General features: G+C 47.9%; 1 protein-coding gene across 1 annotated transcript in view; it reads right to left on the bottom strand.

Annotated features, from left to right (window-relative positions):
• Positions 1 to 11,923, bottom strand: part of Rhpn2 (rhophilin Rho GTPase binding protein 2) — a 50,515-nt gene extending 38,592 nt beyond the window's left edge. Inside the window, exon 1 of the mRNA XM_042668190.1 lies at positions 11,825 to 11,923. Coding sequence (XP_042524124.1) covers positions 11,825 to 11,893 — 69 coding nt within the window. The 5' untranslated portion in view covers positions 11,894 to 11,923. The remainder of the gene's footprint in view (positions 1 to 11,824) is intronic.
• Between the last annotated feature and the right edge of the window lie 211 nt (positions 11,924 to 12,134).

Genomic DNA, 12,134 nt, shown 5'->3' on the forward strand with positions numbered 1-12,134 from the left:
AAAAAAAAAAAAAATTAAAAATAAGCATTACTTCATTACCCCTAAAAGAAATTAAACATCAATTTCTCATTCTTATCAACCTCCTCCCACCCCAAATTTATTTTCTGTCTGCATAGATTTACATAATCTGGACATTTCATGTAAATGCAATCACACAGTATGTACAGACTTATGTGTTTTGTTTTGTTTTGTTTTATATGGGTACTGGGGCTTGAACTCAGGCCCTGGGCCCTGACCCTCCATTTTTTTAGCTCAAGGCTAGAATTCTACCACTTGAGATACACCTCTACTTCCCAATTGTTGGTGGTTTATTGGAGATAAAGAGTTTCAGGGATGTTCCAGACTGGGCTGGCTTTGAACCTCAATCCTCAGATCTCAGCCTCATAAATTACAAGGATTATAGGGGTGAGCCACCAGCTGCAAGCTCAAAAGTTTCCTTTAAACCTAATGTTCTCCCTTCCCCCAGATAAGTGGAAGTTAGGGCCACATTCTTTGGTGAAGCTTATCTGGAGGCCCTGCCCACTGGGGTCACTCCCTAGGAGTGGTGTGGCTACAGCAGACAGCAGTTCACACAGAGATTGCCCTTTCCCTCTAGCTGCCTCACTGCCAGCTCAGTTCCATCCACACCTGGCCAAACCAGGACCCAAGGTGAAGAAAAGAGGTGGGTTATCAGCACCTCAATCTTCTCAGAGGCTCTGTAGGTTCAGAAATGAGTTATGGCTGGGTGCTGATGGTTCATGCCTATAATCCTAGCTACTCAGGAGGCTGAGATCTGAGGCTCAAGATTCAAAGCCAGCCTGGGCAGAAAAGTCTGTGAGACTTTTATCTTTGTCAATTGTGGGGCTTGAACTCAGGGCCTGGGCAATGTCCCTGAACTTTTGCTCAAGGCTAGTATTCTACCAGTCTGAGCCACAGCTCCACTTCCTAGACTCGTATCTTTAATGAACCAGTGAAAAGTCAGAATTGGAGAGTTGGCTCAAGTGGTAGAGTCTTAGCCTTGAGCAGAAAAAGCTAAGGGACAGGACTTGAGTTCAAGCCTCAGTACCACCGTCCATCTGCCCGCTCACCCTGCCCCATCTTCTTCCTCCTCCCCCCCCGCCCCCCCCCCAATCCTCATCGTGAATCTAATTTAATATCATAGGGCTAAAATGATGGCCTTTTCCCTCTCCCACTTATAGAAAGTACTACGCAGGGCTGGTTCAAAGTGATGCAGAATTCCATGGCTCACCTATGTAGAGATTACTTTTCACAAAGGAACATTAATAACTAATTCCTTTATGTACTTTTCCAAAGCTCAGATAAGCAGCCATTCTAGCCCATGGTTAAGAACTATTTCTGTTTCCTGCTCCTACTCTACCAATTTCTGGAATCAGTCTGCCATGAACAGCCCATGGACAGGGGGAAGAGAAGTGTCAAATTTCTAGATTAGTCACAGAGAGACTGAGGATTAGATAGGACTGCACTAGATAAGTGAGCCCAAAACTATATGACTTCATTTTTTTTGTTTTGGTTTTTTGTCAGCAGTGGGGCCTGAACTCTGAGCCTGGGTGCTGTCCCTCAGCTCTTCAGCTCAAGGCTAGCACTCTACCACTTGAGCCACCTTCCCAGCCCCACTATATGACTTCTTACAGACAGGTAGGAGGGCTGGGCCTTGCTAGGGACAGCAAGAACACTCAGAAAGCTGTTAGAAAATTAACACTGCCAGGAAGAGCCCCTAGCATCCTCTGGGGCTTTAAGTCAGCTGGTAGCTCACTGGAAAGTAGATAAGGGGTCCTTTACTGGGAGAAGACACTGTCTGGGCATACATACACACACATACATGTGCACATACACATACACCACACTTCTCTATCTTCAGTAACTAGACCCCATTAATCAGACCCCAATACCTAAGCAAGAAGCTTCTAGATCAACTCTTACACCTCTGCAACTTGTGTGTGTGTACCAGTACTGAGGCTTGAACTCAAGGGTCTGGGTGTTGTCACTTAGCTCCTTCCGCTCAAGGCTGGCATTCTACCACTTTAGCTACACCTCTTCTTCCAGCTTTTTGGTGGTTCACTGAAGAGTTTCAGACTTTCTTGCCTGGTCTGGCTTTTAATCATGATCCTCCGATCTCAGTCGCCTGAGTAGATATGATTACAGCACGTGGCTTCTTTTAATACTAGAGCAAAGATTTGCACCAAGGATCAGGGAAGTGGTTACAACAACCTGGCTGGAGAATCAGAGTCACCAATGGTAAACAAAGATCTACCATGAAGTGAATTCTGATCCCATACACACAAATTGTCTATTTAGTTCCTTTGAGGGACTAACTTTGGGCATTTCAACCTCACACTGTGAAAAGGTTGTCAACAGCTAACGCTAAGAGTCTGAGTCACAAGTCTTTGTGGGCACTAATGGTCCATGCCATTGTTATGCTAGCTACTCAGGAGGCTGAGAGCTGGAAGATCACAGTTCAAGGCCAGCCTGAGCAGAAAAGTCCATGAGATTCCATCTCAGAGAGATTCCTGTACAGATTGACACTGGCCTGGCCAGCTGAAAGGCAGACATCTTGCCAATCTTGTGGGGCCCCATTCACCTCCCCCTCTTTTACCTCGAAACCAGGTGGAGCTTTCATCCACATGACCAAAGATATGATCCACAAATGTAGTTGTGTTTCTAGCAAATGTGAGGGCAAAGTATATGTTTGAGATGTAGTAAAACTGAGTACAAGCTTACCAGTTATGCGTGTGTGTGAGTCCTAAGGCTTAAACTCACAATCTCAGCACTATCCCTAAGCAATTATACTCAAGGCTGGTACTCTACCACTTGAGCCACAGCTCTACTTCCTGATTTTTGGTAGTTAATTGTATATAAGAGTCTCAGACTTTCCTGCTTAGGCTGGCTTCAAACTGTGATCCTCAGATCTCAGCCTCTTGAGTAGCTAGGATTATAGGCATGAGCCACCAGCAAATAACAGACAGTATTTTGATGATGTTGCTTTTTTGGGGGAGAGGGGGATTTTTGGAATCACAATGTCACTGTATAACCCAGGCTGGTCTCAAATTTGCCATCTTCTTGTCTAGAGTGCTAGGATTATGGGAGTGTGCCACCTTACCCAGCTTAACTGGTGTTTTTAGTTACAAAAGATATTTTTCTGTCTTATCTCTTCCTGGTTTTGCAACTCAACTCTCAAACACTGGAAACCAGAATTGTTTATGAGTTACCTTGGGCTGTCAACCAAAAAGCACAAAAATAAGCCAGGTTTGGTGGTTCACATCTGTAATACTAGCTACTCAAAAGAGTGAGGTATAGAGGATCCCTGGGCAGGAAAGCCCCTGAGACTTATCCCCAATTAACCACCAAAAATCAGGAAGTGGAGTTGTAGCTCAAGTGGTAGATTACCAGCCCTGAGTCATATTGCTAAGGGATAATATCCAGGCCCTGAGTTCAAGCCCCAGTAGCATCATATGTGGATGCACGCGTGTGTACACGAGCGCGTGTGCACACATGTGCACACACACACAGAGCTTGCAATGTCTCTGCGATCCATACCTACATGTCCTTGCACAGATAAGATTTGGTGCAGGATCCATGAAAGGAATCTAGCTCTTCCTCCCTCCTTCCAGCATTTCAATCCATCTCCACCTACATATCAACTCTCAGCCATAACCTTTTTTTTTTTTTGGGTCCGGTCGTGGGGCCTGAACTCTGGGCCTGGGCGCTGTCCCTCAGCTCTTCAGCTCAAGGCTAGCACTCTACCACTTGAGTCACAGTGCCACTTCCCGCTTTTTTCTTTTTGCTTATGGGGTGCTGAGGAATCGAACCCAGGGCCTCAGGCATGTAAGGCAAGCGCTCTACCACTGAGCCACCTTCCCAGCCCCTCTCAGCCATAACCTTTAACTACAGGCTCTTATCAGCAAGTTCTAGATAGCAGCAGAGACAACCACCATGTGTCAATCACCATCATTTTTCACCAGGCTGAATAACTGTACCTCACACTATACCTGGAATCACCAAAATCAATTTGATTTAAATAGATTTACACTCTAGGCACTAGTAGTTCATGCCTGTAATCCCAGCTACTCAGGAGGCTAATGTCTGAGGATTATGGTTCAAAGCTAGCGTAAGCAGACAAGTCTGTAAGAGACACTTAGCTCCAATTAACCATCCAAAGACAGAAGTGGAGCTATTACTCAAGTGGTAGAGCTCCACAGCCTTGGGCAAAAAAAAGGTAAATGAGAACTGGGCACTGGTAGCTCATACCTGTAATCCTAGCTATGAAGGAAGCTAAGATCTGAGGATCATGGCTCAAAGGCAGCCCAGGAAGGAAAGTCCATGAGAACCTTATCTCCAATTAACCACAAAAAGCCATAATGGAGCTGTGGCTCAAAAATGGTAGAGCATGGGCTGGGAAGGTGGCTCAGTGGTAGAGCGCTTGCCTTGCATGCCAGAGGCCCTGGGTTGAATTCCTCAGCACCACATAAGCAGAAAGAAAAAAGCCGGAAGTGGCGCTGGGGCTCAAGTGGTAGAGCGCTAGCCTTGAGCTGAAGAGCTGAGGGACAGCACCCAGGCCCAGAGTTCAGGCCCACGACCGGACCCAAAAAAAAAAAAAAAAAATGGTAGAGCACTTCACGCCAGTAATACTAGCTACTCAGGAAGCTGAGCTTTAAGGATCTCGGTTCAAAGCCAGCCAAAGCATAGAAGCCTGTGAGACTCTTATCTCCAATTAACCACCAGAAAACTACAAGTGGTGCTATGGCTGAAGTGGTAGAGCTCTCACCTTGAGCTGAAGAGCTGAGGGACAGTGCTTAGGCCCAGAGTTCTAGCCCCACGACCGACGCCTCCCCCCCCCCCAAAAAAAAAGAAGAAAAAGAAAAAAGAAAAGAAAATGGTAGAACACTAGCCTTGAAAGAAGAAAAAGAAAAAAGAAAAGAAAATGGTAGAACACTAGCCTTGAACACAAAAGCTTAGTTTAGAGCCAGTGCCATATCTTGAGTTCAAGCCTCAGGAATGGTGGAGAAAAAAAGCTCAAAGTGGAGTTGTGATTCACGTGGCAAAGTGCCACTTGGGCAAAAAAGCCAAGCAAGCAAGAAGCTCTGAGTTCAAGTCTCAATATCACACACACACATATACACTATATGCTGATGTGTATGTGTTTATATTCACACACCCACACATATGTTTACAGACCCAGCCAATGACCTGCTTATCCCAGCAGACTGGATGTACACCATACTTAAACCAATAGCATGTCTATATGGGGTGGGGTAGTGGCTAATATTTGACCATGACCTTTCCTGGGTTAACTTTTTCATCATCACTTATGTTACCTGTGCAATGCACACAACAGGAAAGAAAAACTAAGCCACCTGAGGTGGTTTGGATCACCTGCCATTTTCTCTTCTTACAAGTAAAATTGAAACCTGGGAGTTTTCCAAAGGTCCATGGTCCTTGCTGCACTCTGTGAATCTCATTGGAAAGCCAGAGACACATCACTCATCCCCTTCTGGGTCCCCCCTGCAACCCTCTCTGCCTCTGGCTGAGGCAGCCCCACTGTACTTTTGGCAACCTTTGTGTCCAGAGTCTCCAGTATCTGTGCCAAAAGGAGGAAGTGTGGATTGGGCTAATGCCCAGCAACATCAGGTGTCTTGGCCACTGTCCAAACAGCCCCAGGAAACAAGGGACATTTACAGTGTTACAGCTCATCAAACTGACTCTCCTCTGAGTCACCCTGAAAATTCTGTTTCTGCCTGGGGACTCCTCCTGGCAGAAATCCCACAACAGGAGATGTGGTGGGGATTAGTATGCACCAGTACAGCTGGACCCTCCCCAAGTCCACCATCAGCCTGAGTCCTGCTTGGCCTTTGGAAGCATGGCTTAAACCATGGTGAGCTATCCAGAGTCAGGGGTAGGGGGTAGGGATAGGATCACCAACCACCACTTGCAATCCTCCTCACCTGAGAAAGGACCCAGGTTCTAATGTCCAAATAGCCCCCCAGTACAGCAGAGATATACACTCTCCAAAAGAAGTTGTGCTCACTCAGAACTCACATGGGGTCCAGCATGAAATCAAACCCTTAGCCAGATTCCGTGGCTCATTGTCTGTCATCCTAGCTACTCAGGAGGCTGAGATCTGAGGATTGTAGCACAAAGCCAGCCTGAACAGTTAAGTTTGTGTGACTCTTATCCCCAGTAAACCACCAAAAAGCTAGAAGTGGAACTGTGGCTCAAGTGGTAAAGTGCTAGCCTTATAAGAAAGGTTAGGAATATAGTTTCTAGGCCTGGAGTTTAAGCTACTCTATGACACAAAAAAACGGAAGGAAGGAAGGAAGGAAGGAAGGGAGGGAGGGAGGGAAGGAGGGAGGGGAAAAAAGGGAGGGAGGGAGGGAGGGGGAAAACGGAGAGAGAAGGGAGGGAGGGGAAAAAGGAGAGAGAAGGGAAGTGAAGAGGAGGAAAGGAAAGGAATGGAAGAGAAAACAAATTCCCAAGATGAAGGAAGCAAAGAGAGGACTAGGAGGAGATTCTGGGTTCAAAAAGGAAAAAAAGAGAGGGGAAGGGGGAAGAGGGGAGCAAGAGAAAGGGAGGAAGAGGAGGGGAGAAGGGAAGTAGAGAAGAGAAGGGGAGGCAGGAGGGGGTAAAAGAGGAGGCAGGGGAGGGGAGAAGAAGGGAGAAGAGAGGAATTTTCCTCCTTCCTTCTCTGCTGGAGCCTCCCAAAAGCACAGAGTAAACAGAGGCCATAAACCGGGAGACAATGAACCTTGAGGCCCGGTCCAGCCAATCCGTTGGTGAGAACAACAAATAACTTCTCCAGTTCTTGACTAAAAACAATGGGGAGCTAAATTCATTTCGGGACACTGGTGCTCCCTAAGGATGAAGGAGCAGAGAGATAACAAGGGACAATGGTATACTTTGTACTGAGAATCTCCTTCTATAAACTAAAGCTCTTCCCCTTCAGGTTTTTTTATTTTGTTTTGTTTTCCTCAGCTAGGTTTTTCCAAGGCCAAGAACAAGTTTTCTAGGAGGAAGATTTAGAACTACAGCCCCAGGGGAGCCTCAGAGAAAGAATCAGCTCACAAAATACAACCTCTAGGAAGCATAAATGGCTACACACTTAACTAAAGGGCAGAACCAACACCTTCAAAAATGGGAGGAGGGCAGGGAAGAGTTCTGGTTGTAATTGTCCTCTTTAAGAAAGAAGTACTCTCTACAAACAACCCATTTATGCACTTAAAAAAAAAGTTTGAGAAAAATACAGCAAAAAGCCAGAAAAAGATGTAAGACATGATTAACTGATAAATCAGAGAATTTCAGAGTCCTTTCAGAGGGAGAGCAAGGGGGGAAGAAGGAGGAAGGGAGAAGAGATTAAGGTTTGTAAGACAAATACATAAACAGAAAACAGGACTGGGTGGGGGGTGGGAATTAGAGGGGGGGGTGTCCCCATCAGCAGGAGCTAGTTCATCCTTTACTTCTGTATAGCCAAGTCCTACACAATCCCAAAAGACCTGCTTTGAATAAAGACCTGACATATTCTCTATTAGCTTGTATACTTACGGTCCAGGGCCAGCTGGCATAAGGGACTTTGGGCAATTAGGTTTCATTTTGTGTTCAAGTCACACAAAACACAGTTCGAACATGGTCTGTGGAACTACCCTATTTCTCCCTCGCTCAGTGAGCTAAAACAAACAAGCTGGCTACTTTTCAAGCCTTCCCTATTTGAACAAAACATCCAGGACAAGAGGCATGCCCTGCACTGCAGGGTCAAACACTGGCGCTCTAGCTCAGTGGTAGAGCACTTGCCTTGCCTGCTAAAGCCATGTGGGTGAGGGTGTCTCAGACACTAACAGAAGTCAAACACAGAGCTGTCACTCCATAAGCAGTTTTCGAATGGAGTAGTATGGAATTTTCAAAAACTGCGGAAGGAGAGGGAAAACAGAAACTTGACTTCATTAGAAATGACTATAAGACTAGTGTGATAGCTCACACCTGTAAACTTGGTTACTCAAGAGGCTGAGATCTGAGGACTAAAACTGGAAACTCTTATCTCCAATTAACCAGAAAAAGCCAGAAGTGGAGATATGGCTCAAGTGGTACAGCACCAGCTTTCAGTGAAAAAAAAAAAAATAGTAATAATAAAAAACTAAGGGACAGTGCCCAGGCCCTGAATTCGTCCTAGTGCCAACACACATGCACACGCACGCGCACACGCACACACACACACACATATTGAAAAATAAGGCTGGAGGCATGCTTCAAGTGAGAATTTCTGCATAGTAATTGCAAGTCCCTGAATTCAAACTCCAGAACTGTGAATCAAATAACCCTGTAAAAACAAAAACAAAGAAATACTCCAGGACTGCCAAATAACCTTAAAATAAGCAAATAAACAAACACAGAGAGAAATATACCCAAGCTTCTTTCTCTCTTCTGTATTCCTGTCTTCTTCCAGAGGGGAAATCCACCTGTGCCCACCCTTCCCCCCTTTCCATCCCAACAGTTCTTCCTGTCCCTCCAAACTCAGCCTTTATCCAGGTCCTCATCATTCCAACCTCCTCACTGGGAATACTGCCTTCATCTGGACCCTGGTCTGAGTCAAGGGTGCAACTAATTGGAAAGACCAGTAGCCCAGGCAATGCTGACATTGCCTGAAGGATGGGTGGTCCAGGTTTTAAAACTGTCTGAAGTCACCAGCATTCAGTATGGGAGTTAGAAAGGCAAACCTTGTAGGGGCTACCAGGCATCAAATCCTCCCAATTCCTACCTGGCCCACTCTACCCTATCCCCTCCATTATTTCTCCACCACCCCCACACTTACAGACCGCTCAGCTGTCAAAATGTACTCTCCAGGGGCACCGGTGGCTCACATCTATAATCCTAGCTCCTCAGGAGGCTGAGATCTGAGGATCATGGTTCAAAGCCAGCTTGGGCAGGAAACTCCATGAGACTCTTATCTCCAATAAACCACTAGAAAACCAGAAGTGGTGCTGTGGCTCAAGCGGTAGAGCACTCACCTTGAGCTGAAGAGCACAGGGACAGCACCCAAGCCCAGAGTTCAAGCCTCATGACTGACCAAAAAAAAAAAAAAAGTACTCTCTATCCTGGTGCCAGTGGCTCGTGTCTCTAATCCTACCTTTGGAGGCTGAGGTCTGAGAATCAAGATTCAAAGCCAGCCTGGGCAGAAAAGTCCATGCGACATTTATCTCCAATAAGCCACCAAAAAAAAAAAAAAAGCCAAAAATAGAGCTGTGGCTCAAGTGGCAGCGTGCCAGCCTTGAGCGGGATAGCACCCAGGCCCTGAGTTCAACCCAAATACTGACACTCGCATGCATTTACACACATACATTCACACACACACATCACACACATACCTTTCTCTGATCCAAACCTCACATTTACACTTCCAGAGCACCGATGTTTAAGCATAAAATATTAACTTGGCACTCCCACCAGCATAGCCTAGGTGGGAGCAAGCACCCACAATCCCAAGCCTTTAGCCCAAACTGTTCCCTCCAATCAAAATGTTCTTCCCTCCCCCAAATAAAACCCACCTGTCTTGTGTCAAATTCGTTCAGGTCATCAAGACAAGATTCTAGGGGCTGGGAAGGTGGCTTAGTAATAGAGCGCTTGCCTTGCATGCCTGAGGCCCTGGGTTCGATTCCTCAGCACCACATAAGCAAAAGAAAGAAAAAAGCCGGAAGTAGCGCTGTGGCTCAAGTGGTAGAGCACTAGTCTTGAGCTGAAGAGCTGAGGGACAGCACCCAGGCCCAGAGTTCAGGCCCGACGACCGGACCCAAAAAAAAAAAAAATAAAGACAAGATTCTACACTTATTTCCCTCATAACAAAACCCATCTTTGGGTTGGTATAACTTAGACATAGTACATTTGTTCCCAGGTCTCATTTGCTAAGTAGAGGCTTCTAATTGAAAAGCAATGATTTGTGATATTTTACATTTATCCACTACCAGAGAAATTGCATAAAAAATAAAAATTAAAAATTTAAAAACCCACCCAGCTCATGTCTATTATCCTACCTACTCAGAAGACTGAGATCTGGGAATCCAGTTTCAAAGCCAGGCAGGCAAGAAAGTCCAGGAAACTCTACCTCCAATTAACCAGCAAATAAATACACAGGCAGAAATGGAGCTGTGGCTTAAGTGGTAGAGCCACCGGTCTTGAGCAAAAAAGCCAAGTAAGAGCACAAAGCCCTGAGTTCAACCCCCAGTACTGACAAAAACAAAAACACCCAGCTATGCATCCTGTGTCATCCTCTTTTGGGACTCACAGCCGAGGAAACTGATTCTGGAAGGTTTGGGACCAGCATCTACAGAGGTGTGATTCTTCCTTGCTTGCTTTCCTTCTCCTTTGTATCCCACCCACCCCAAGCCAAGATGCTTCCATAGATTCACAAAGCCACCTGTTAGAAATGACAGTCTAAAGAGAATATTAAGTCCCAGCAAAGAGTTTGCAGCAACTTGGAGGCCACAAAGCAATTTTGTGGGGGTGGCAGTCAGGCCCTGGGGCCATGGAATGGACATCTTTGAGAATCCCAGGCCAAGCTTCTTTCTGCCAATCCCAAGGCCTTGTGATCCTCTGTCCCAAGCCCCACATAATTAGAAGTTATAATCCTGTAATTCCATGATGGCATCTTTGAACTTAAATATACTTCAAAATGAGCTTATATAAATATACTAAGAGCAGCAAAAGAGCAGCAAAAAAAAAAAAAAATTTTTGCCTTTTTTTTCCCACTTGGTCTCCACCTGTTATTTATAGATTCTCCTTCAGTCTATCAATAAGCCAAAGAACAAGGTAGTCAGTCAGTGTCACCAGGGAAGGAGGAAGACGCCAAGGGCATTTTACAAGCCGGATGGCCAGGCTCAGAACAATTAAGAATTGATTGTCCTGAGAGGAGTTTCACTTCCCTATTGACAATTACGCACACTGCGCTGGGTGATCACACCTGTTATAAAAAAAATGAAAAAAAAAAAAGCCTACAACCCACCCGGTGACCCCTGAGCCAAGTTCCCAAGGCTATTTTTAGACACCCTGGGAATTTGCAAGAAGAAAGATGTGGCAGGTGTCCCCGTGATCGTCCGCAGCTGGAAAGCTTCCTAATAACCCAGCCCCTTGCTGCCTGCCACCTGTGAAGCAATCCCAGCGCCCCCACCGGACGCGGGCTGGGGGAGGTGGGGGTGGGTTCTCTTTTATGGGACTGTCACCCCCAAAGTGTGTGTTGGGGGGGGTGGACAGTGGTGAGCGTGCAGCAGAACCGACAGTGACCCAGTGAGAGGGAGCCAGCCTGCGTCGCTCGGAGCCCTCCTGAGTAGCCGGGGACCAGCTCAGGCCGGCAGGACCCGAGGTCCCCTTCCACCAAAGGGCTTCCCCTCACCCCTTAAAAAGAAAAAAGCAACTGAGAGAACGCCAACCCGACCTGGGGTGGTCGTTTCCTCACCATCCTCACGGTCCACTGGAAGCTGGGCTGGGGGGGGGGGGTCACATCGTCAGGCCAAGCACGCCGGCGGCCGCCCCCCCCCCCCCCCAGAATCCCTGCCTGGGTCCTTTCTCGAAGCACGCGGGCGGGATGGACAAACTGGACGACCCGGAGTAACCTCTCCAGAACCCCCATCCTCCGCGTAGGGAGGAGCCCCGCGCACCTCGCTGCCACCTGTACCTCAGCCACCCCCGACTTCTCCTCAGCGGGATCCGCCCCAGCCCTGCGCGCCCCCTCCACGCGTCGTCCCCGCGGCCTGGCCGACCCCCCCCCCACACCGGGGCCGCGCGCTTCCACAGCCCCCTCCGCCACCGGCGGAGGAGAAGAAGGTCGCACCCCCGCACCAAGTCACCCCACCTTCCGAAAGTAGTCGTCCCCTTCCTTCTCCAGCCGCCGGGGAGCCGCGGGCAGCAGCGCGTCGGTCATGCTGGCAGCGCTGGCGCCGAGGGCTGGACTGAGGCGACGAGGCCGCCCCAGCGCCCCAGAGGGCGCCAGGACCCGCCCCCGCCCGCCCGCGCCGCCACCTTCCAGCCCCGCCCCAGTCCGAGCCCGCGAGGCCTGAAGCCCCGCCCCACCCACGAGGCCACGCCCCCACGAGGCCTAGCCTGGGAGCCCTGTGGCTCCGCCCACCACAGATACCACGCCCCACACGTAGCCCGAGGCCAAG

The sequence above is a fragment of the Dipodomys spectabilis genome, unplaced genomic scaffold (genome assembly GCF_019054845.1).
Source record: "Dipodomys spectabilis isolate Male_0828 unplaced genomic scaffold, ASM1905484v1 ptg000422l, whole genome shotgun sequence".
In the NCBI taxonomy this organism is placed as follows: Eukaryota; Metazoa; Chordata; class Mammalia; order Rodentia; family Heteromyidae; genus Dipodomys; species Dipodomys spectabilis.